Here is a 25890-nt window from a genome sequence, read left to right on the forward strand (position 1 = left end):
TGTGTGTTCAGCTTACAGATCAAGCTCACAGCTTTGGTGTCAACACAATCAATTTTTTGTACCCCTGGTTGTCCCCTCGGTGTCAGAGCTGTGTTGTGCTCCATGGCACGATGCTGGCATTTGCTGTCACTGGAGACAATCAAACTTTTCACCCCACAGTTTCCTGATGCCCAGGGTAAGACAATGCCTTGTGATTTTTATTCTGGATTCGTGAAACCAATGTTGTTTTCTCAGCCTTTTCTGCTGAACGTTTGCAGAATTGGGGCTGTGTTTGAGCTGGGAGCAATACGTGCCTCTGGTGGGGGGTACAGAAAATGCACGGGCTGCACAGAGTCCCTGTCTGGGAAAGCTCTGCTGTTGTAGATCCATCAGGAGTAATTCCAGACAATCATTTTGCCCTCTTGCACCTCTGGAACAAAAAGAAAGTGCTGGAGAAGCCAACCAGTAGCACATGTTTATCCCTGGATGAGAGCAAACATTGCTACCAGCAAAGCTTTTTTTTCACATGTAGAGAACCTGAAATAAAAAGGGATGGAGAGTAGGCTGTAGAGTGCTTGAATCGATGTTTTGAAAAAGCATTGCCTAATATTTGGCCCCTTAAAGTAGTTAATTTTTAATTTTATTTTGAGTTCACCATCAGGAGTGCTTTTCTACCTAAAGATTGAGTTATCTCTAGCCTTTTTTTTCATAGTAACACGCCCATGTAAATAATTTGGTCAATACAATACAACAGCCTTGGGAAACAAAGGAATAGGAACATAGAGAAAGGGTCTGGAAAGTGCTTTTTGTTGTTTTTAAACTTCACACTATTTCTGTAGCTGGTCAAGTACAATGCTGCGCATATTGCTTAAAATAAAGTAAAACTTTCTGTCATTTTCAGTTTTCATTTCCTACAGTCTGCTCCCAGTGCTGGTTATTTGTCCATCAGCAATTCCCAGGGAATCTCTTCAAATTCCAGCAGTGTTTGAGAGGATGCAGTTGAGGCAGGAGCAGGGTGCTGTGGGTCTGTGTGCCTAAGGGGGATGATTCCCTGTGCAAAATGAGCCTTAAAAACCTCCAGTCCCTGCCAGCAGTGTCCAGCTGTGCTGTGGCAGCAGAACCAGTGCCACCCCAGTCTGGGCAGGGCTCCTGAGCTGCAGCTGCCACTGAAGAAATCTTCCCTTTCCATCAGAGGATGTTCAGGCCTGCAGAGCCTGTGCTGCTGCAGCTCTGAGTGTGCTGATACCAAACACAGAGGCACAGAGAGAGGTGAATGTCCCCTGGGCAGAAACTGTGGCTGTGCCAGAGCATCCCACACCCAGGAGCGAGGTCACTGCCACGAGACCTCCGTGTTCAGTGGTGAGGTTCAGCATGCTGGGAGGATGTTTTTTTTCCTTCTGCAAATATGTTTTTGGTGGCCTTAAATCCCTCCTGCTGACCAAGGGAAGAGGGCTCAGCACACAATCTGAACCAGGCTTTATTCCCTTCCTCGTTTTTCCCACAAGTGTTGGCAGGCGTTTTGGGACAGTGTGCCCTTCTCTCCACACTGTAAAATACAAACTAAGCTGGATTTGTCCTTTCCTCATTAACCTGAGGAAGGAGAACATTCCTTGTGGTTGCTCTCCATTTCTAACTACTTTCTGCCTGGTTATGAGCTGGTTTTCTATGTTTTCATATTTTTATTAGGTTTACCATGTCTAATGTGGTATCTCAGTGAGCTCAGCAGTCCTCAGCTTGCTGGCATCTGTCACAGGTGGCTCTGACATCTGTCCCAGGCATGCTCTCACCATGATGTCACATCTGGGGTTTGATGGGAGCTCTCATGGCTTGGATTAAGCAGGTCATTCCAGCTGGACTGCCTGGGGAGAAGGCAGAGGAGAGGGGTAACTCACTGTAAAAGCTGTGTATCACTGAGATACAGGCTTTGCTGCTCCATCACCTGATTTCACATTCTACACACAGCTAGGGAGAAGCAAGAAAAAAAAATCACTCAGTTTCTTGCAAAGTGCCTGACTTTGTGCTTTGAAATGCACCAGGCATCCAAGTGTCTCAGTGTCATTATCTGGCAGGAGAAAAGGACCTCTGTGGTCAATGACCATTTCTCATTGCTGAGTCCTTCTAGAGCAGCCTAGGAGTGAGCTCAGTGCTCAGGGGATGGGCAGGAGAGGGACCTGCCTGCATTCCTGTGCCTTGCACTGCTCAGCCTGGCAGGAAGGGATACCCAGGGCAGGGAGAGAAACTCAGCTGGGAAATCTGTGAAGGTTGGGAACTCGGCCAGATATTTATCAAGAGGGAAGTTGATACTGTTGTTATGGACAAGGCTTTCAGCTGCTTCCCTGAAGATAATAACAGGCACATGGTGGTGGTTTTATTGTTGTTATTTGTGTGCTGAAGAAGTGTTGGGAGACTTTGGCAGGTTACTTGGCACGTGCCAAGTCTATTAAAAATGACCCAGGAGGAGCAGGTTTTTAGGGTCTGAGTGCACAAATGGCCATTCCAGTGCTGCTAAATGTCATCTCCTCCCTCAGCTGCTGTTTGGGTGGTCTGAACATCGTTCTTTTCCAACTTCTCCTCAGTCTATTTTGCAGCAGCAGGAGAAGGGAGGGAGGGAGGGAGGGAATAAGAGGCAGCTGAAGGCAATGGAAATAAATAGCAACATCTTTCCAGAAGAGCACCAATTCCCAAGTGTGGGATTAAAAAGCTTTTCCAAAGCCAAGTATTCAGCTCGGAGAGGAGGCAACTGTAAGAAGTGGTTTGTCAGAAGCAGCTCACCTTTTCTCCTCTCCACATCTAGATTTCCTTCCTGAGGAGCAGGCAGTAATTTTGCAGTCTCCAGACTTCAAACAGTCAAGTCAGTAAACACAGATTTGGAACAAGGAAAGATTCAATCCTTTCATCTTCTGGGCTTTGAAATGTAAAGGTACCTGTGGACTGGGCAGGAATACTTGAGGCCATGAGTAAGCAGCAGGAGTGTTGTTAGGATGTGAGGGAGGCAGCAGATCCTGAGCAGCCCTCAGGCTCTGCCGTCCAAGAAATAGGAGAAGCTGGAAAATATTTTTCAAATGTGAATTTACATGTGCTTGGAGTGAAAGAAAGCAACGTCAGAAATAGAAACTGGGGTACTGTGGGACTTGTGTTGTAAATACAGCCATTCCTCACTCCCAGGAGCTGCTGGGGCCTCCAGGATCCCTGGCTGGACTTGGCACTGAGTCCCACTGCCCTTGTAACTGGGCCCAAGTGAATACCTGACATTATTTTGGAGGCTGTGTTCAGGATGTAGAATAAAAGACTTTATTTTGCTTTCTGTGTGCAGGTCATTGTGAATCCCAAATTTGTTGTCCTGCTTCAAAGAGAAGAATATAACTAAAAAATAAGCCTCCACTCCCTTATATCAAAGGGCTATAAAATAATTGATCTTTCACTAATGGATGTTGACCCTATATCTGTAGGTAACAGGAGAGTTATAATATCTTAAACCTGTGAGACAAGACACAGGTGAGTAGTTATTTTCAGGCTTAATGAACTGAGAAGATCTTTGCTACCACATTTTAGCAACTGGAGATGAATTATGCAGGCAGAGCAGCTCTTGAATTTCTGGGTTAATATCAGGCACCCTGGTGCACTGACGAGGTTGGAGGTCAGCTGAGTTGTGCAATTTGTTACAGGTGCTCTGCCAGGAGCTTGTTTCTGGAGGGAAAAAACGGGAAATCAGAGCAAAAGTGTGATCCATGTGTGAGCAGATGCATTTTCCTCTGCCTTTCCTGCAGGCTGGCACCAGGCCCTGTCACTGCAAGCAGTGCCACTAGAACTCTGTGTGGCATTGGTTAACCAAACCTCATTCTTGGCTCTGTCACTTTTTCCCCATCAAGAATTCTCAGTCTTTCCATCTCCTTGCTGTTGTAAAGCTTTTTTTTTTTTTTTTTCTGAGACATTGGGAGAGGGATGTGCAGTGAATAATTCCTACATCCCCTTTTGCAGAACTGCTGCTGGAAATCCCAGTGAGACAGAGCTATGGTGCTTAAAATGTTTCTGGAAGCCCTGGGATTTTTGTTGCCAGACAACTGATGGATAAAATAATGCTTAGTAAATCTGGCAGCCATGCACAGAAGTTACCCAGTGGTCTAAAATTTGAAATATTTTCTGTAGCAGAGGGTTACATTAAGAGGAGCTCTCAATATTTTTCCAGAGGCTGCTGTCATTGCCCCGTTTCACAGATAGTGAATCTAGGGCAGGGAAAGATAAAGAGCTTTGCTCAAGGTCAGCCAGCAGCAGAGCTGAGAGCAAACTGAGCGTTCATGAGTCCCTGCTCAGTTTTCTGCACCTTGCCAGCATTGCTGCTCCATTTTCCATTACTTTCCTTTTCCATGACTCTATTTCTCAAACTTTCAGGCTGCAGTTTTGGCTTTGCCCTGCCAGCAGCATCGATGATCTGTCGATCTGCTTCTGCAGAAATTCCTCTTGGAGGAGGGAAGGAGTGGGTGCACCCAGCACTAGGAAGGAAGAGAAACCCAAACAAGTCTCTCCCCTCCCACCATCCCACCCCCAAAATAAACACAACCCCCCAGGAATCTCATGCTTCAACATTTGTGGTGGTGAAGGGATGATTCACTCCTTTTTCCAGGACAGCACAGGCACTGTTTGGTGTGTCTGCCCTTTCTCTATCTCTCTGTAGACCTCAATCTATGAAGGTAAAGCTTGGCTAACCCTTGTTTTCTTCTGTATTCAGACCCTGAAAGAGGGCAAGCAGGAGCCACTAGTAAATATGAAAAATACTCAGATGGTCCATAAAATAAAGGAGGATAGGTGTGGGGATAAGAATATCAACATTAAAATAGCTGCTGTTGATAGGGGAGCAGTGAATATAATAATCAGGACTAAATATCTTTGGAAATGCATATTTGAGAGGGTGAAATTGAGACCTGCTGTCCTTTGAACCTTTCATAAGGAGCTACAGGAGCAGCAGGGCTGTGTGACAGTGGCTGCCTCAGCAGTGGCAGTGCCACCCCCTTGCTGCAGCTCCCCAGGCAGGGTGGCAGAAGGAACCTCCACATCACTCCAGGTTCACTTCCCAGCCACTCACTGATTTCTGACGTCCACATTAAAACAAATCTGGGTGGTCTTGGAGTGATTCTTGAGACAGATGTAGAAAATACTGCCAAGGGCTGACAGATTTTTCAGGCTGTTGAGGCTTTGCAATGTAATTATGCTGGGTCCAAGTAATGTACAATTACAACACACCAGAATAGGAGTGATGTCTGTTTTATTACTGTTCTGAGGGCTCTCTATCTATTTTTTCCTATAGATTTGATTCTTATTAGTATCAACTCCTAAGTCCTGCCACAGAGAAGTGGTGAAATCAATGCCTCCTCCAGCTGCAGAAAAGCAGCATCTTAGGAAGCTTTTTATAGGCTTTCCCCTTAAGAGGTTTTTTTTTTTAGGCTAGAGAGAACTTTAAGAAGCATGAAAACAAGAACTTGTTTTTATTCCCTGGTGTCTTCATACCAGGGTTCCTGGAAATTGAAGCTAAGTCTCTCTTAAGCAGGGATTTCTTCTGAAGATGCAGTGTGAGAGTTTCTCACATACTTAAAATGAGATCTTAATGGGTTTATAATTTCAGGAGGAACTCTCAAGATCAGGCAGCTGCTGGTTGCATGTGGGCTATAGGAATTACCACCTCGTTGGTACTTAATGGGAGTTTTGAGGTTATTTTGCTGGTTCTCTGCCTGCACTGAGTTGGAGCTGGGAGGTAAAGCAGGATGATGACCCAGCTTGGAAGGGACACAAACTGAGCAGGGCTGAAAAAAAAGGAGAGGAGAAATTATTCCTGACTCATCTGTTGTATTTTCAGCCTTCTGCAGAGAAGAGAATTGTCTGCTTTAACCTGTTGGCTGAAATATTCTGTTCCTCTGTCTGCAGGAAATGAGGCAGACTCTTTTCCATAACTACCTGACTTACATTTCTTAGTGCTTCCAGCTCAGACAGGGCTGCTGGAATTACATTTTTTTTAATGATATTTTCCAGCTTAGCACTCTTTGCCCTTGCCCTGAATTGTTCTTCACCTTTATTCCATGTGCCTGAGCAGCTCCCTGTCCGTGCTGCTCCTGCTGCCTGTGCAGGGCACTGCTGGCACTGCCACCAGAGCTCTGTGCCATTGTCAGAGGGCTTCTGGCTCCCAATTAATGGGGATTAATTAATTAATCAGTCATCCTGGCTGAGCCCCCTCAGTATTGTGTGAATATGGCAATGCTGCTGCAGGAATGGCCTGTTCCTCCTCCAAGGGCTGCTCCATCCCTTCCCTTCCCTTCCCTTCCCTTCCCTTCCCTTCCCTTCCCTTCCCTTCCCTTCCCTTCCCTTCCCTTCCCTTCCCTTCCCTTCCCTTCCCTTCCCTTCCCTTCCCTTCCCTTCCCTTCCCTTCCCTTCCCTTCCCTTCCCTTCCCTTCCCTTCCCTTCCCTTCCCTTCCCTTCCCTTCCCTTCCCTTCCCTTCCCTTCCCTTCCCTTCCCTTCCCTTCCCTTCCCTTCCCTTCCCTTCCCTTCCCTTCCCTTCCCTTCCCTTCCCTTCCCTTCCCTTCCCTTCCCTTCCCTTCCCTTCCCTTCCCTTCCCTTCCCTTCCCTTCCCTTCCCTTCCCTTCCCTTCCCTTCCCTTCCCTTCCCTTCCCTTCCCTTCCCTTCCCTTCCCTTCCCTTCCCTTCCCTTCCCTTCCCTTCCCTTCCCTTCCCTTCCCTTCCCTTCCCTTCCCTTCCCTCTCCCTCTCCCTCTCCCTCTCCCTCTCCCTCTCCCTCTCCCTCTCCCTCTCCCTCTCCCTCTCCCTCTCCCTCTCCCTCTCCCTCTCCCTCTCCCTCTCCCTCTCCCTCTCCCTCTCCCTTTCCCTCTCCCTTTCCCTCTCCCTCCCCTTTCCTCTCCTCTCCTTTCCTCCCCTTTCCTTTCTTCCCCTTTCCCTCCCCTCCTTTCTTTCCCTTTCCCTCCCCTCCTTTCCTCTCCTTTTTTCCTTCCCTTCCCTTCCCTGTTCTGTTTATGCCCAAGCTGGGTTTCCTCCCACCTCACCACTGCTGTTTACAGAAGGAATTGCAGTTTCCTGTTGTTTTAGATGGAGCTGTTGCTCCTCTTTGGATTCCTGCCTGACACCCAGTTGCTTTTGAGCCTCATCAGCTCAAAAGTCTGGTGGTTTTTGCTCCTTGCTGCTATAACTGTGAGTCTGTTTTGCACTCAAGCCAGTGCACTTGGTTTATAAAGGAATTTCTGGCATTCCTGAGAGTTTTTATATACATATTTTCTCCCTGTGAGGTTCTGCAAGGGCTGCTAAGGGCTGAGATTGTTCCAATCAGATAAAATAGGGTTTATGCCCATTTTAGAGCTGAATCTAAGACACTAATGCACTGACTGCTTTTTACAAGTTGCATGGAGACTGAGTAACACAGCTTGGAGCAGGATGCACCCATCCAGGACATTCCTTCTCTGCAGAACCTTCCAGTCCTGTGATCTATAGGAATTCAGCAGCTGAGCTGTAACAAAGATGTTCCATGTCTGATTACTTCCCACTTACTCTGCCTTGTGGAGAAGTGCTAGGAAAAGTTCCTGTTTGGCTAAAAATGAAAGTGTAAATGTGAAATTATACAGGAACTTCCTAGAAGAAAGCTGTGGGAATGTTACATAAGCAATTTGCCTATTGACCATTTTCAGTGGCAAGAACATCCTGAACAGCCTTGGTAGTGGATGCCAAAGAGGTCTGATTCCCACTAAGGAAGAAGCTGGACTAGAGAGGTTGGACCAAAGTTCTCTGAAGGCTTTGCTTTGCAATTTCATTATCTTCAAATACTTTTTGTTGTTTCGTAAATACACAAGAACTGTTTTTGTCATTCCCTCCCTGTAACTTGGTAATTCTTACTATCACAGAGTGGTCTGGCTTGGAAGAGACCTTAAAGCTCATCTCATTCCACCCCCTGCCCTGGGCAGGGACACTTTCCACTGTCCCAGGATGCTCCAAGTCCTGTTCAACCTGGCCTTGGACACTTCCAGGAATGGGACATCAGATGTTCTTGTAACATTCTTGTGCTGCCAACATCTGCTTTCACTTATTCCTACAACTGGATTCTCAACACCTCTCCCTTCCAAGCTCTTCTCAGGGCAAGCATTAATTTGTGGCCAGTAGTTAATGAGCAGAATATCAATTAAAACGTGAAAGTTTTTCACCTTTATTTTGTTACTCAAATGTTCTTTTTGTTCTATGAGTGACCACACATTGCTCTGAAATCTGTCCTGTGTTGCCATTAATTTGAGAGCTGTTCTGTTCTATGAACTTTCTGTAGATCCCCTGTTTTGTTTAGCTTGGCAGATCTTTGTTTAAAATCAGTGATTAAAATGAATGAGTTTCTGCTTTTGGATTAGCAGAGAAAATACAAAGTCCTTGTTGAAGACTGCCAAGAAGGAATTGATCATCTAAATATTATGGTGATGAAAATGGACTTCAGTTTCCCTTTGCACGTGTGCATTTCTGCCAAATAGCAATTTCACTTAAAATCCTCACTTTAATCTTGCAGTGGTTCTTGCTGCAGGAAATATTTTAAATGAAGACCAGATTTGTGCAGTTTACTGTTTGGAGAGATTTCAAGCATTTTATTTTACCATTCTTTCGGGCTATGAAAGTATTTTTGCTTTTAGGGACGTCACAGTAATGCAGACTTTCCTCCCAGAAATCTGTGAGGTGTCTTGAGTTTCTGCATGGATTATACAGGGGGAAAAATAACTGATGCAATGGCTTCTGTGTTAACAAGGTGCTGTGGTTTAGACCTCTCAAAATTCCCTCCAATGACCTAAGAGCTGCTCTTGAGCAAATTGCCTGTGACACGTCAAGTGTTGTTCCTTATTTTCTTAGTGTTTTCATTGCGTAATACCCTTTTTTTGGTGAATTACACAACTTATCCTTGAATAGGAAGTGGAATATTTAGGCTTGCAGCTTTCTGTAATTTAAAAAAAGAAAGTGTGGCAGGGGGTTCCCACACTTTTTCCTTGTCTCTCTCCAGCAGGGCTTGCTGATCCCCCTGTTTTCGGTGAGCTGAGCGCCTTTGCTGGAGTTTTTTCGTCTCCACAGTCAGAGGTTTGGAGGTTTTTATGGCATGAATGGAAGTTTGTACAAACACCAGTGGCTGGAGTTTTATTTGGGAGGGTGGAAGCTCTCCAAGCAAAACTTGGTTTGTGGTTTGTGTCAGCAGTCACCGGTTCTGGCAGCCCGGAGGTTTCGTGAGTGCTGCAGCTCTTTTGGTTTCGTTCTGCAGAGAATCCCAAGCCCAAGCTTTCAAACCCCTGTGTGTGTCTAAACAAGTGGTGAGTGCAGGAGGAAATCACCTCACCTGTTTTCAGCAGCCTGGGCAGTTAAGTATCTTGAGTTATCCCAGGAACTGCAGCCCTTCAGCGAGGGTGGCACAGAGAATTTCTGGGATATGCCTTTTTCCCCCTTTTATCATGTCTAAGACAAAAAGTCCCATTAAATGGGATAATTATTTTGTTCCTCACCTCAGTCAGTGGATTGGAGAGCTGAACACCCTTTTTGAAAAGGGGTGAAAGCCCCATGTCTGACTGAGATGTGCCCAAAACTTTGTTTGAAGACCAGCTCCCTTCTCTATGCCAAGAGCAGCCCTTCCAGAGCAGCAGAGAGCTCTCCCAGCAGAAGGGGAGAGGTTACTTTGGTGAGATTTCTATCTCCAAAGCATCTCCTCAGTTCAGCTCAAAATAACCACCAAAAGCAGCAGCATGTGTGAGCTGTGAGCATCATTGCAGCGATGCCACTTTGAGTAATGACCTAACCAGAACCCAGATCTTAATTTGCTTTTTGGCTCCTCCTTATGAAACCAAATTACTTCAGTTGTTTACAGCGGGGTGTGCTTTTTTTCATGGCTTGGTACTCTGTCTTGCTCTCCTAGCAGTCTGTTTACTGATTATTAGCCCTGTTAATGCCAGTTGGCAGAGATTTGCCTTCTCATTTCAGGGCTGGCAGCCAGCACACCTTTGAAGTCCTTGAAGAATTCAGTTGCCTTGGGAATTTTTCATGCTATAACCTATTTATATTTTGGTTTTTGTCATTAACTGAATTCACAATAATCATCTTTATAATGTAATTAATAAAGGTTTTCAGCCGTGCTCGTGGGCATTTAGGGCATTGTGCAATAGTTCAATGAAAACATTACAAAACACAATAATCACAGCATATAAATAGAAAGAGGAGCAGTCTGGGAAGATTTGAACATCAGAGCCTGAAGGTATTTAGGAACTTGAGCTTTATTCAAGCCCAACTCTCAATGATTTAGAAACAAACCAAAACAACACCACCCCCACAAAAAAAAAAAATCCACCCCAAACCAAAACCATATATTTGCTACTAAAAGGCCCTGAGCTATTGCTACAGCTGGAAAATAGATGTGTAAGAGAGAAGAGGAAAGTATACCTGGTGAAGTTCTCAGTTTCACTGCTGGAAACTGCCCTGTGCTGGTTGAGGAATGAGCATCTGCCCATATTAAATTTGTAATGTTGGTGTTTTTATGGCCATTTAAGCTTCCACGTGGTCCTTTGTGCCTGGGCTCAAATGTTAGGTAAAATTTCACTCAGAGGTGGTTTCTTGTAGGAAAGATCAGTGCAGCTCCCAGCTCCCCATGTGCAGCTCAGTAACCCCAAAGAGAAATCAGCTTTTTTTATTGCCCTTCATTATCCTTTATCTCAGTGATAAAAGGATTTTCAATGTATCAATACTTTACTACAGCCTTCAGATTTTATGTTGATGGTAAAGATCAGTTTGCAGGATTTTTTTGTTATCATTCATCGACGAATCCACCAAGATCAGTGCTTTGCCTGTTGTTTTTTTGCTTTAAAAAGGTATGTTTTCCATTTAAATGGGCACTGGTTCAAGAGCAGTTGCAAAACTGTGTTACACAATGCAGGAATTCCTAATACATAAGCAATAGGCAGGCGTGGCCAGCTGCTGGGAGCTTTTTGGGTCAGTATGCCATGAATTAGTATTTATTATCTAACTTTTTCAAAAGTAGGAAATTCTGAACTTTTTTTTTCTCTCTGCAGTTTAGTTTGGGACTGCTTGAGGGGGTGGATCATGGACAAAATACTGTTGCCTCTGAAATCCTGGCTTTTGTAGGCTCCAGTTCCAAGGGAAGGCAGCTCTGAGGTGGGGTATTAGCAGTCTCACCATGTACAGCCTGGGCATCCTTTTTCCCCTTCAATAGCTAAAAGCAAAAAAGATTGAAGGCATGAAAAAAAGCTGGGCTTTGCCTGTGTAGTTCCCTCATCCGTGGAGCTTGTTTTTTTTTTCCCAAGGGCAGGATGTGACCTTTGGATGTCTACAGCATTGCAGCTGAGATGAAATCATTTTATAAGCAGTGATCAAAAAACATATCCATGGCTGCAGCAGTGCCCTGTGGAGCTTTAGCCCAGCACCACATTAATCCCACCTGATAATCTGTCCCAGCACACCTATTTAATGCAAGTGGATAATTCCAGACTGCCTTTCTTATTGTAGCACTTTGCCAAAACTGTCCCTGTGATAATTGTCAGCTTGGCAGCAATGACTTGTTTGATACTGAATATTTCTAGCAGGGAATATAAATCCTTTGATAAATTGGTATTTCTCAATCAGCCAGCCCTTATGCCTCTGTGGGGTGAAAGCCCAAGGGCTACAGCTCATGTGTAAGTCAGAAAGCACTGAATACTCTTGGGGAAAACAGTGAGGTGAGGACAAAAGTTTCCTGATCAGTGTTGCTGCTTCATAAAGCAGATAAACATTTCTGAAACAGCCCAGCAGGTTTGGTGGGTCCTGCTGCGGCTGCTGCTTGAGCCTGGTTGCATTTAAAAGCCCTTGAGATGTTTCACAGGGTATAAATAAGGGAAAAAACCTGTCCCTGAGTGACAGATGGTGTTTGGGTGGAGCATGCACCCCTCTCCTGAGGGACAGCGTGTGCTGTTGGCATTGGGAAGTCACCTGGAACATGTTCACCCCTGAATCACACCAGTGTCTGGTTAGTGTTAGTAGCAGGGGCATTTTGTTCCCAAATCATTAGTGCCTCCCGTGTGTGCTTGAAAATTTGCATGGTTTTCCTCTCTGGTTTTTCCAACAGCAAAGGGCATTTGGGGTTTTGGTATTGGGATAGGTTTATGGGATAGTCCTTCTATGATGCTGCAAATAAATCGTCCTCTTACACTGTCAAAGGCACTTACAGCATCCACAAGCTGCTTATTGCTTTAATCTCTGCAGGGATTTAGAAGCCAAATGGCAAAGATGGATGGGAGCAGCACAACACATTAATGCTCCTCTGAAAGCCTGTTACAGGCTTGGCTTGTGCCTGTACAACAAACAGGAGATGGATGCGCCAGATAAAACTGAAATGAAAACAAAGGGTGTTTCTCAAATACAAAATAACTCCTTGGGGTGTTCCCAATTTGCATAGCTGCTCCCAATTTTAAAAAGCAATGTTTTTGCCCCTGAACTGCTTGAGAAGGAGAGGCTGTGTCAGAATTGTGAGTTTTTCCCAGAGATTTTTAAACTTTTGGTGCAGACAGGTTTTCTGCTGGCCACAACGGGAGGTGGGTATCCAGTGGCATTTGAAAATCCCACTGGCCCCTGCTGAATCCTCAGTGACCATGAGCTTTTGTTGCAGCACTGGCCAGGAATGCAGAGCTTTGTGGTCCCATTGTGTTGTCATATCTGTTTTACAGCCCTGGGGGTGGCTCAGTGGCTCCAAAACAGGGTGGGATCCATCATCCATGGAGCTGATGGACCTCAGGGGGCACGGGTGGGAAGCAGCCTGGAGTGGGGTTTGTGAGCATGTGGAAGGTGCCAGGCAGGGGCTGCTGGGTCAGGCTGTGTGGGGACACTGGTGGGAAAGGAAGCCCAACCTTGTACCCAAGTTAAACTTTCTCAGCAGCTGCTGAGGGCTCACACTGGGGTCGGGACCTCTGTGTCCTCAGCATTTTACAAACGCAGCAGCCTGAGACTTCAAAACCCTCCAAGAAGGCGTATTTTGGCAGAGGAACAGAGCTGGTTTGTTTAATCTGGGAAGACCATCCAGGCTAAGTAGACCATCCAGAAAAGGAGGGCAGCAAGGGAGGCACTGAGTCCAAAATCCCTTTCCCAGAGGAGAGTGGGCTGTGCAGGCAGGGAATGAACCCTGTGCTCCTCCAGTGCCCCATCCCTGGGCACCACAGAGGGATGAGCCCACGCTGCCCCATGGCCCAGTGGGGTGCACTCCACCCCAGGAGGTTTCAGGGGTCATTTTCCCTAAGGATGAAGCACTCCACCTCTGTGCAGAGAAGCAGGGAGGAAATCTAGGGCCAAGGGTTGTGCTGCAGACAACTTTTAAGGAAGGGAAAGAGACCCACTCAGAGCTTTTTTAATTCAGGTGTTTTGCAATGACCCTCCTGCAGTCACTTGAAGAACTCATGACACGTCCTCTGTTTCTATTTCAGGCCAAGAACATCCCAACAGCCTGAGGCACAAATACAACTTCATTGCAGATGTGGTGGAGAAGATCGCCCCTGCTGTGGTTCACATTGAATTATTTCGCAAGTAAACAAGATGCCCAGTCTTGGTTTTATTTTATTTTTTTCTTTTTTATTTAATTCTTGAAAACAGCTGCCAGCGTGACAAAAATGTTGATGGATGGTATGAAATAGCAAAGAGGTTTTGAGATAATAAAAATTCGTCATGCTTAAGAATTAAGGATAATTTAAGAGTCATGGAAAAATAATTAGTTAAAGTAATGGATGTGCTTTATCTTCTTAATGAGAGTAACAGCAGACATCTTAAAACATTAAGAACTCACCAAACTCCTTTTGGCTGTGTGTTATTTGGAGTTATTTGTGACCTTTCATCTTTTTTGCAGCAGTAAATCTTTTATTTCCCTTGTCTTTTAGACTTCCTTTTTCCAAGAGGGAGGTTCCTGTTGCCAGTGGCTCGGGGTTCATTGTCTCTGAGGATGGGCTGATAGTCACCAACGCCCACGTGGTCACCAACAAGAACAGGGTGAAGGTGGAGCTGAAGAATGGGGAGACCTATGAAGCCAAAATTAAAGATGTTGATGAAAAATCAGACATTGCACTAATTAAAATAGATTCTCAGGTGAGTCGTTAAAGCCAGACACATTTTGTTCCTCTAATTTAACATCCTCCTTTCCAAAACTTGCTGATTTTCAGGTTTGAAGGAAAAACAAGTTGTTTACTGGGCAGGGTTGTTGAGACTATACGAACTAGGTGGGTGCATGTTTTTAAAAGCCAAGTTTGTGGGTGGCAGTGGTAATTTTGTCACCTCTCAGTGTAGTGAAAGTATTGCATAGCACTTTTTTATGCATCCTCACAATAAAAAGCAACACCCCAGTTTGGTGGCTGGTTTGCACACACTTTATCTGATAGAAATCTGTCTCAGAGAAGAAATGGGGGTGTTTTGCATGTGCTGCTCTGTCTGAAGTGCCTATATTGAATGGCTTTTAGAGGACACATTTGTCCCTTGCTGATGTAGATACTAAAATGGAAAATACCTTGGGGAGTGTCCTGAGCATGGAAATGAAAGCCAGCTTGGAAAGATGTTCTTACACTGCAAGTGGTTTTCTGAGCAGCTTCCCATCTAGGATCTCCCTCCATATCAAATGTTCCTCTGTCAGCATTACTGTGCCTCCTGCCACAGCAGAAAAGCTCTCAGAGGTTCTGCACACGAGGCAAGAAGGATATTGTGTGGAGATGCTGTGAAATGGAGATGCAATGAGCTGACGGTGGCTCTTTGGGGTGCTGCTCACACTGGCTCCCCTTGTTTGGTCTGGCAGTTGATGACCTCCGAGTTTAACAGGCAGGAATGCTTCATTTGAAACACAGGACTCAAAAATGTGTAGATCTTGCAGCGTTGTTTTAGTTCAGGGCTATTCCCCAGCCAGGTCAGAAGTGTTTGTGCCAGAGTTCATGACTAAGCCAGCCTAACGCAGAGCTCTTGGATGACCTGAGGGATGGAGCACTCCTGCTGCTCCCTTGCCACCTTCATAACTTCAAATCTTCTTCTTTTTTAAAAGCTTCTGAACAGCAACCAGGCAGAAAAACCAAACAGTCCCAATCATGTTTTTGGGACTGTGTTGTTTTTTTCTCTGTTTTCATGGCGTTGCTTTGTTTTCTCATTTTTATCCTAAAATAAGAAAAAGCAGTAAGAAGCAAAGGGAAAGATCCCCAGCACGAGCACTGGCAGCCCTGGGATGAGCAGGATGAGGCAGGGAGTGAAGGCTTTAAAATTGGAAGTACAAGGTGGAGGGGAGAGCAGACATGGTGAGGAGGAGAGGACTTGGAGCAGCAGGAAGCTGAACTCCAGAGCACAGAGGGGGCAGAGAGGAGACCCTGAACTGGTGTGATGGCCAGTTTGGGGACTCAGGAAAAGAGCAGGCATGGGCTTGAATGTTATGGGCTTGAATGCCCTGCTATATGTTATATAGCCTGAGGAAATGGCTCCTAGTTGTCCTGGGAAGCTGCTTGTGGGAAGGGAGAACCTGGAAGCAGCTTGGGAAAAAGATAATTCATCCAGATGAGCTTGTGGTGGAAACCACTGCTCAACAGGGCTGGAATTGGTCTGAGCTGCCCTTGGAAGCATCTTGTCAGCTGTACAAGGCAGTATCTTGGGTGGTGTTCTCCTCCTGGCCTCCCCCATTGCAGCTCAGGGTGATTTTGAGAAGACTGGGAGGAAATTCAGAGGGATGGCAGACCCGGATTTCCAGCCAGCTCTGGTGACATGGCACTGGGAAATCCCAGTCCAAGGTGAGGCCTGAGGCACCTCTGTTCACAGGACAGCTGTTGCTTTGCAATTGAGAATTTAAAACAACGTTATGTATGCTCACAAAAAACAAAAAGTTAAAATGGAAATGTGGTCAGCTGAGAAATTGATTGTCAGATTGAACTGTTATGGTGCATTTTTATATACCCTTTCAAGTTCTGTGTTTGAGCTTTCCTTTTTGTACTGGAATGCCTTGCAGTCATTCAGATGCATGAAAGACTTTTTAAAATCACAGGGGTAATAATTTGTTGAATTTGAAATGTATTTGCTGGCTAAAGAAGTCAATGGGGTGGTACAAATGACCCCTTAAAAATCTGGAAATGGCATAAAAGCCACCCTTAAGAATTTTTCTGAAGTAAGAGGCGAAGTTCTTAAATTGGAATAAATTATTTGAAGGTGACATCAAAGATGCAGAAGGGTTTTTTCTTCTTTTTTATGTGTGGCATGTTAGGGCAGGATCTGAAGGGTGAAGAATGCTCTGTGATTAGGAACAGAGCTGGGCTTGAAGTATGGGATCAGGCAGTCAGCTGGTATTCCTACAGCTGTTCAGATTTTGCAGCAGCCTGGATGCTGTTTCCCTCCAAGGTGTGAACATCTGGTCAGAGACATTACTAGAACTAATTTGGCTTTGCTGAGTGCAGTAGAAAATGAAAGGGTGGTAAAATCTGGGCAGCAGTGAGGATGAACAGTTTCCCTGATTAGATTCTTCTCTGTGGAAAAACATCTTGCAGTCAATGAGGAACAGAAACCTTGGAGCAGTTGTTCCAGTCCTAAAATGTTCTTGTTTTTACAGTCAATGAAAGAGAGCACCAGTGTTTCTTGTGCCTGTGGTGACACTGAGCAGTTTGCTGGAGTGTTGAAAGTAGGAAGTAAGATTGGAATCAATGTGGAAGCCAGGAATCCAATCTAAATATCCTTCCAAATGCAAGGAAGAGACCACATCACTAGAAAGGAGCAGTGCAGTTGCAGACAATTTGGATATGAACATGCAAAATTTTTAAGACTTCCCTAGAAAAAGTTGGGTTTTGGCAGCATAGGCAGGGACTGGTGAAATAAATAATCTGTCCTGCGTGGCACGTGTGATCCTGCAGCGAGTGTGAAACCCATCAAAACTGTTGCACAACACTCCAAAGGGAGCAGATGCTTTTTTGCTGGCAGAGCTGCATTGTGGGATTCATCTGAAGGCAAATAACTACCTTGTTAAATCAGAATGTGTGATACAGCTGCTGAAAAACAAACACCAGCAGGAGGAGAGGAAATCTCAGGGTGGTTTAATGGACAATGTCTGGGTTAATGGTGGGCAGAATTGTAAAAGAACCCAACCCAAATGGAAACTGGAAGCCCAAAGTAGTGGAAGGTGGAGGTGGCTTTTGCCTGGAGACCCTTTTCAGCCCTGGAAATCGAGCTCTGTCCCCAAAAATGATGCCTGTGCTTTGGCACTGAAGGGAGGGGCAGGGTGAATGGCTTTATTTTGAGGTGTTTCTTCTTTCTACGTGCTCCAAAACCAGCCATGAGACACTGAGCCTGAAATCACACAGGGAACACAGGCCAGGCCCTGAAGATTTTTGATCCTCAGTGTGGCCAGCTCCTGTCTCTTTCCCCCAGCCAGGATTTGGCATCTGCAGGGGGCAGCAGCAGTGGGGTTGTGACCCATCTCTAATTTGTGGTGACATTTCAGCCCTTCAGCTGAAACCTTCAGCTTAAGGTTTCTCCTGCAGCTGATTAATAAACACTCAGTTTGACACTTTTAAATCAACAAGGCCTCCTGCCCTGGTTGCCCTGGTGGTTTCCTGAGGCAATGAGTGTCTGTATCTTTGTGGTCAGAGGGGATTTGATTTTCCCCTGTGTGTACAAACCGGAGGAGGCAGGAAAGCAAACTTCCCTGTTTATGCATCAATATTTTAATTGCCCACATTTTGAAGAAACAAACTACTTGGACACCAGATGGAAGTGGCTTTTCTGAAATGCTATTTCACTTTGAAATCTGTGGCTGGGTAATATGCTGCTTCCTCTTGAGAGCCTGAGGAGGAAGCCCACACATTGCTTCCAGAAGTCTTCAGGACTCATAGGAATGACACAGCTTTTAAAAAGCTTGGATCTTAACTCCAGGTTATTCATCAATTCAGGCAGCAGTGGTTTCCTGCCATCTTCAGCTTCTAGTAGCCCTCACTGTGGGGACAATGTGCTGGTCCAGCTTCCCATGCAGCAAAATACTCACATCTCCAGGGTGGGTCTGCCAGCACCAGCATATTTTTAATTACTATCTTTATTTTATTTAATTGCAATTTCATTTTATTTTATTTTTAAGGGAGAACAGCAATCTCTTGCCAGGCAATTGAAAAGCTGGTGACATATCAAAACAACACTTCATCCTTTTCTTCTTTTTTTTTTCTGCAAGCTTCCCATGCTCCATATTTAGATAAGGAGACTCAGTTTTGCTTTTCTAACTATAGATGAAATAGTTTTGGAGGCTTGTAATGTGTTCAGCCTGGGTTTTTTGTTTTCTTTGACTCTCTGTCAAGCAGTTTCTAGATTGTAGATGATATTCTATATTTTTATGTGCTCATGACTGGTGTTTTTATTTTGCCATAACGTATTCTGAAAGTTGAATTAGTCAGAACAGAAATGCAATTCCCAGGACAGTTCCATGTTTACCAGAGTTACACTTACAGCTGAATTAGTGTTCCATAGCAGCATCTGTGCCTTTCCCACCTAAAAATAAGAAGCATGAAGGAGATCTGTGGCTGATTAACACAAACAGAACTCAGAACTTTTGTCTCCTCTTCATCCCTTTACTGAAGTGCAAAGTGCTTCCTGCAAATTCCTGACTTTCCATCCACAAATGAAGGGGATTACAGAACAGAGGAGGGATTTACTTGCTTTCTGTGCCAGCATGGAGACATTCACTTTTTTCATGGATGAAAAAGTTCAAACCAAAACACCTCCTGCTTATGGCTGGCTGTATCTGGGTTTCCATGTCCCCGTGGCAGTGGCTGTGCCTGGTTGGTGCTTTTGTGCTTCCTCCTCTCAGTTATGGAGCTGTTTTGTCCAGATTTCACTTATTCCATCTGACTCAAGTTGTGCTGGTAAAGGACACCAGGTGAACTTCTGTGCTGGCCCTGCTGGGGCTGCACCTTGGATCCTGGGGTCTGTTTTGGGTCCTTCACTGCAAGAGGGACATGGAGGGGCTGGAGGGTGTCCAGGGAAGGGAACAGAGCTGGGGAAGGGTCTGGAGCCCCAGGAGGGGCTGAGGGAGCTGGGAAGGGGCTCAGCCTGGAGCAAAGGAGGCTCAGGGGGACCTTGTGGCTCTGCACAGCTCCTGACAGGAGGGGACATCCAGGAGGGTCGGGCTGTGCTCCAGGGAGCAGGGACAGGAGAGGGAATGGCCTCAGGCTGGGCCAAGGCAGCCTCAGGGTGGATTTTGGGACAAATTTCCTCATAGAAGGGCAGTGTTGGAATCCCCATTCCTGGAGGGATTTAAAAGCCATGTGGATGCAGCAGTTGGGGACGTGGGTTAGTGGTGGCCTTGGCAGTGCTGGGTTAGTGGTTGGGCTCCATAATCTCAGAGGTCTTTTCCAACCTAAATGATTCCATGTTTCTCTGAGTCCCTCTGGCTGATGATGCTGATCTCTACCTCTCCTCATGCCACAATAGCTGTGTCCTATTGTGGCTGGAGCCATTTCTTGTGGTGGTGTGCAGCTCTCCATGTCGTGGGAGTTGTGTTTATCCATGGCTGGAGTCAAATCCATATATAAAAACGTCTGAGGCCCTTTGGGATGCAAAAGGCTTAAAATATTAACCCTAATTAATGGCTCCTTCTCTGGCTGGGTGTAAACAGTGAGTCATGTGCCACTTAGGGGTTTGCATGTTTGGTCCTATTTCTGTGTGCTTGCAGAATGCCTGCCTGCAGATTTGTTTTATTGGGTAAACACTGATCCAGCAGAGCCCCAAGGCTTCATCAAAGGAAGAGTTAGAAAAGACAGGGGTAGAAAAGGTATTATGTGTTGCCCAAGGCCTTGCAGTGAGTCACTGGGAGAGCTGGGTTTGGGTGTTCCTGGCTCCCTGCTGCTTGTGCTGCAAGGCATGCTCCTTTGCCTGGCACTTTTAATTAACTGCTGTGGCAAATCTGTAGTCAAAGCAGGAGAATCACGAGTTGGAGAGGTGCTTATGTCATCCTGGTGGCCATCAGACATTCTGTAAAGATGGAAGAATGCACATTTATTAAGTACAGTTATTAAGAGCCCTGAACTCACACTCAGTTTACCAGGATTCCTCAACTTGCTGGGGATGAGCTTGCCAGTGGCAGGGTGTGAGGGCACAGAGGGGGTGCTCTGACACCATCCTGGTTACAGCACTGCCTGCCTGGCATTGCCAGGGCTCCTCCTGGGCTGCAGAAGGATGTTTTTCCCACTCCATCACAGGATTTTGATAGGCTTTATGCTGGTTTCATTTCAAAACCACATGCACAATGTAAATAAATGAGTTTGGTTTGGTTTATTTGTAACAGAAAATTTAATAGTGGGTGTGGCAATGTTTTAAGCTATTTTAGAGAGAGCCCCCCAAATGTACAGCCATGACAACACATAAATTCATCATACCCAACTCTTCATGGCCTTGTTTGTAGGGGCACTAATGCACTTGCATGCAGGGCTGTCAGTGTGCCAGCTCTGCCCCACACCAGGAAGTCCCAAGGAACAGAGAACACGTTTTCCAAAGCTCTTTCATAACGTGTGTAGGACCAGGAGGTTTTTGCAATGGATTTTTGTTTCTAGCAAGGGAAAGGTTAGCCAGACTTTCCAGAAGGCATGTTGAATCACAGGGGTGACCTGCAGCCAATCCATAGAGCATCAGAGCTTGAACTGAAGCCTGGCCAGTATAGGCACAGCCCTGAAAACTCAGCACAATCACAATTGTATTAGTCACAGGCCGTTCCTGTACTTTCTCTCTGCTGCCAGATGCAATTTTGGCTTCGTGACTGTTGTTACAACTCAGGAACTTTGTATAAATATTTTAACTTTGTACACCAGCAGCCTTTTTTTTTTTTTTCCTGGTAATGAAACATAAAAAGTATTCTGTTTTCTTTTGCTCGTCTCTGTTTCATTTGCTGATAAACGTCCCCTTTCTCTGCAAAGTATCTGTGTTCAGTGCACTGGGATACAAACAAAAGCCACTTTTTTGTCTTTTGTGTGGTTGTTTTTTTGTTGTGTTTTTTTTAAAAGAAGGAAGAGCAGTGCCAAAAGAAGAGGCTGGTTTTGACCAATGACATCTTGCAAACACGTGCTACGTAAGCTCAATAGCATCTGCTGAGAGCAGGAAGGGCCAGGGTGCTCCCTGTGTCCAAACACTACCCAGATGGGGCTGTTTGTGCTAGCTGATCACAACTGCCTGATCCCCCTGGCCTGGACACATCCCCTGGAGCTGTGCCTGGGATCAGGGACTGCCCTGGGATGCTGCTGCTGCCTCCCTGCCCTGCCCCAGGAGAGATGGGGAAATGGGGCAGAGCTGCTGGATCCTTCCCAGAGCTAAGCCACAGCTGGGTTTATCTGTGGCTGTGGCACTGATAAGGGCTGCATTTTATCATTATTACTCATTAGTAGGGCATTGCTGTTGTGATAACTTTCCTCTGAATGCAGACAGACGTGGAAATGCTTTCTGCTTTCTGTGCTGCCTATTCTGTTGCTCTTCCAGCTCCCTCTGTTGAACAAGCAGTTGGTTTAATTATTTTCTTGCTGTCTGGAGGCTGAAAGATAAGTTTGCATAAAGCATCTTACCCTGTCTGGGAGCTGGCAATGAATTTTATTGAAACAATCTGCTCATCTGAATAAAACTTCCCTGGTGGGATTGTAACAAAACTGGATAAAGGATGCACGAGACCAGTCTTGTCAAACATTGAAAACATAACTTCTGTATTTGCAGCAGCCTATAGGGATAACTGATGCCATTATTATTTGCTTTCTACTTTGCAGGCCTTGTCTGTCTCAGGATATTTGAAATAAACTGTAGGTGACAAATACAAAGTGATGGGAATTTGGGTTAGTTCATAACACTGAATTTTTGTCCCTATAGATGACTTATTGATTCAGGCTTTCAAGCTGCTGGTAACAAACCCCCTTCAGAGCCAGCAATGAGTTTCCAAGTTAAACATGCAATATTTTCACTTTTTGCCAAAACTTGAAGTAGGTCAAGCTTGGAGGACTGCTAGGTTCAAGTTAGCTTTGCCAAGCAAAAGATAAATGTCTCCAGAATTCTGTTTTGATTTTTGGGTTCAGTAACCTAATCCTCCAAATCCAAGTCTAAACCTGCACTTACACATGTCCAGGTTCATTGCTGCTAATAGAAATAGTCTAGTGCCATGGTTAAATACCATGGGTTAAATACCAGGTTAACTTACCTGGGGAGGGCCAGGATCATTTAGACAACAGATAAAACAAAAATATTTAAAAGCATGTCACATCACTGTAAGTGTAGGGATTGACTTTTAAAAGTGAAAAGAAAGGGAGAAATGGCACTCAGTGTGTATTGTACAGGCAGGTGATGAATCAAAAAAAAAGTTTATTTGAAGGATGATCTGCTTCAGAACACCCTTGATTAATTGGCAAGTGTGTTCATCCAACATTTTTTATTTTTAACCTTTTTTATTTTTAATTGCTGTACGATCCAGTGTTTGCTGGATTTTAAGAATGTTTTAGTGGGAATGTCTTCAACTATGTGGTATTGAATATATTTAGAGATAAGATCTTGAAAAGAAAGTAAAATGGTATCCTCTACTGTCATAACAGAAAATCACATCAGGTCCTCAAATCCTAACATCTTCAGGGGAAGACACCACTGTATGTAAGAGGGAGTACAATTATTTAGAAGAGATACTTCATTAAAAGAAAGACAGATGAATCATTAACTGGTGTCTTGTGAGAATATAAAATGCTTTTAACTGTACACATGCATGCTTAAAACTCTTGGGCTGTTGCTTTCATGATTCTTTAGTGTTCACTCTCAAACGGTATCAGATTTTTACTTCAGCAGCTGCTTGCTAATTATTTCAAGAAGTGTTGGAAGTGGCTCCTTTCTTGTATCATCAGATGTTTGCTTTGTACAGCAGAGCATAAATATGCCTTTGGTCTTTTAATTGTTCTTGATTTAATGGGTACCTGTTGTGGAAAAAGTTCTCCAGTGTAAAGAGCCCACACTGGATGTTTCTGTACCAACCCACACAGAAAATACTCAAAAGAAAACAGAACAAACCAAATCCCTGAGGCATAAAAGCCTCTCTTTTCCTCTACCCTGTGAATGCATCCATCCTTCCATAACAGTTCTGCCAGCAGAGCAGCGTCTTAACGTTTCAATTTCCTTTTTTTTTTCCCTTTTTGCAGGGTAAATTGCCAGTTCTTCTGCTTGGCCAGTCTGCAGACCTGAGGCCAGGGGAGTTTGTGGTGGCCATTGGCAGTCCCTTTTCCCTGCAGAACACGGTGACCACGGGCATTGTCAGCACCACGCAGCGCGGCGGGAAGGAGCTGGGGCTCCGCAACTCCGACATGGACTACATCCAGACTGATGCCATCATCAATGTGAGTCCCCTCCGAGCTGCTGCCCTCAGCCCTGACCTTTCCCCAGCAGCAATCCCTCCTGTCAGGCCCTTCTTAGGAGCAGGGAGCCCTTCTCTCCCTGTAAATCTGGACATCTGCACCGCAGCAGCAGCACTTGGTTGTTAGTTAGAAACGCCCCCAAGGAGCCACCCCAGGCACAATATCTGCCTTCACTTCAAAATCCTTGCAGATTGCAAGGGAGGAGGCAATCTCCTGCAGATTGCAAGGGAGGAGGCAGTCTTGTCTGGCAAATAAATATCTTCTCAAAATCCATCTTGTTTTCTGAAAAAGAAGCCAAGCTTCGTTTAAGGGTTCAAGTTTGTTTCTGCATTAAGGCAAAACAATTGTTTTTGTACTTCAGATCTTGGCCTTGTAAGAAATCTTCACTAACAGCTCCCAGAGCTGTCCTAAAATCTTCTCAGTTTCTAGTGTGGCACTAAGAAAACAAAAGAAAAACCTTGGCTTTCTTCACTTACTCTGGCAGGAGAAGAAAAACTGAGTATTTGCAAAGCTCAGCTAAAAGGGTGATGTTAAAGTGTGGTTTATGGTTTATTTAAAACTGTTCTATTGCATGAATTTAATAGAAAATGGAAGCAGTACTACAGAAACATTTCAAATTTTTCTTTTATATTTTGCTTACAACAAATTAAGAGGTAAATACTAAAATGTGTTCTTAACTTATGTTTATTTTCAGTATGGAAACTCTGGAGGACCCCTAGTAAATCTGGTAAGAGTTTCTCTAAGTTTGCTTAGTGTCAACCTTATTGCTCTTTAATTTAAAAAACAAAACAAACAATATACCCCACCCAAACAAAAAAAAAAAAAGGCAAACTCCCCCCAGCAGATGTGTGATTTACAGCTTTCAATATCTGGCTGACTACACAAAATTCACATGGCTCTTACTAATCACTTGTCTGTGTTTATGTTGGCAAAAGGCTACATTTGGATTTCAATATTTAGGATGTTTATGGTTTGCATAGTTTCAAACAAGTGTAATGTTTTTTTTGCTCAAGCCTTGCAAAAAGGGAGAAACACATTTTACAGGGAGGTGTTTGCCCTTGCTGTTCACCCTGAAGCTGGCAATTATTTTCTTTTCACACAGAAACTCAGCTAAATATTTCTAAAATGTATCTACCCTTTCATTTTGAATCACACCAAAAAAATCCACATCTTTTCAGGATATTAGTTTTATTTGCCAATACTGTACAATGAACTGAAGCAGGTTGCAAAACTGTGTGAGAGCTCTCAGGTCTCCTGAGGGTACATGGGGCTGAGTCCTCAGGAGGCATGGCACAGACTGAAACTCAGAACTACTCAGAGTTTCTGCCTTGGAGGAGATTTGGCAATTTTTTTTCCCACCCAATTCCCAGCAGACTTTCATTCACACTTAATCTTCACTCAAAGCCACCTGTAGTTAGACAGTTTTTGTCTGGGATGAACCAGAGAATGAAACTGCTGGGGTTTCAAAAGAGGTGACATCAGAGATGTTCCATCCAAAGCTCTTGGAGTTATATTGCCAGGAAAACTTTTGATTTTGGCAAACTGCATTTTTCTTTATGTTATTATGTAATAATGGCTCAGGAGCAGTCAGTGCCATGCTGTATGTGGTGCTTGCTGAAATAAACACAGAACAGCTGCAGGATGTGTTGCTCATCTGCTGCAAGCATGAGAATTGTCCAGTTTTGATCTCTTCTGCAGCAAGATGAATAATCACATTGATTTTCCATAATTCCTAAGTAGTGTTTTATCAATAGACTCAAAAAAAATTACACTTACAACTTTATAAAAATTGAAGACCAGCTGCAAAATGTGACTTTGTCTTTGTGACTGCTTGGAAGAAATTATCCATTTCTCTTTGAGGTGTTCCATATTTGCTAATAATGCCCTTTTTTTTTCCTCCAGGATGGTGAAGTCATTGGAATTAACACATTAAAAGTTACAGCAGGAATCTCATTTGCTATCCCATCTGATAAAATAAAGAAGTTCCTAACTGAATCCCATGACAGACAAGCTAAAGGTACAGTACCTGGGAAGAGGAAAACCAGAAAATGACCTGGTCTAGTGGGTGGCATCACTGCCCATGGCAGGGGGTTGGAAATAAGTGACCTTTAAAGTCCCATCCAACCCAAACCATTCTGTGAAAACAGTGATAAACAGAAAGCCAGCAGCCTGGCTGGCATTAAGATTAAAAAAAAAGTAGCCAAACTCTACCTCTACACTAATTCATAAATAGTAGCCAACACTCAGGCTAAAAGAGTAAAAAAAGCTAACTAGCAGCATAAAAAAAAAAAAAAAACAATTTAGGCCGCTGAAGAGTAAAAAAGCATCACTATCAAAATAAAAACACTACTTGAAAAATCCGCCATCTAAATGTCCATATCCCCAAAAACAAAACTAATAAAAAGCAAAGCACCAAAACAATAAGCAAATAAACCAAACTGCAAAAATAAGATTGTCAAAATTATACCTAAATTAAAAACACTCAAAGAAATTATTCCTAACTCAATAAACCCATAATACCTCAGACCATCAAA

At 44.4% G+C, this 25890-nt stretch overlaps 1 protein-coding gene across 1 annotated transcript in view; it reads left to right on the forward strand.

Moving 5' to 3' along the window:
- Positions 1-25890, forward strand: part of HTRA1 (HtrA serine peptidase 1) — a 33086-nt gene that overhangs the window by 1665 nt on the left and 5531 nt on the right. Inside the window, exons 2-6 of the mRNA XM_059852111.1 lie at positions 13439-13538; positions 13886-14090; positions 23144-23338; positions 24051-24083; positions 25259-25373. Of these exons, the coding sequence (XP_059708094.1) occupies positions 13439-13538; positions 13886-14090; positions 23144-23338; positions 24051-24083; positions 25259-25373 (648 nt within the window). The remainder of the gene's footprint in view (positions 1-13438; positions 13539-13885; positions 14091-23143; positions 23339-24050; positions 24084-25258; positions 25374-25890) is intronic.

This window comes from Haemorhous mexicanus, chromosome 7 (genome assembly GCF_027477595.1).
Source record: "Haemorhous mexicanus isolate bHaeMex1 chromosome 7, bHaeMex1.pri, whole genome shotgun sequence".
NCBI classification, from domain to species: Eukaryota; Metazoa; Chordata; class Aves; order Passeriformes; family Fringillidae; genus Haemorhous; species Haemorhous mexicanus.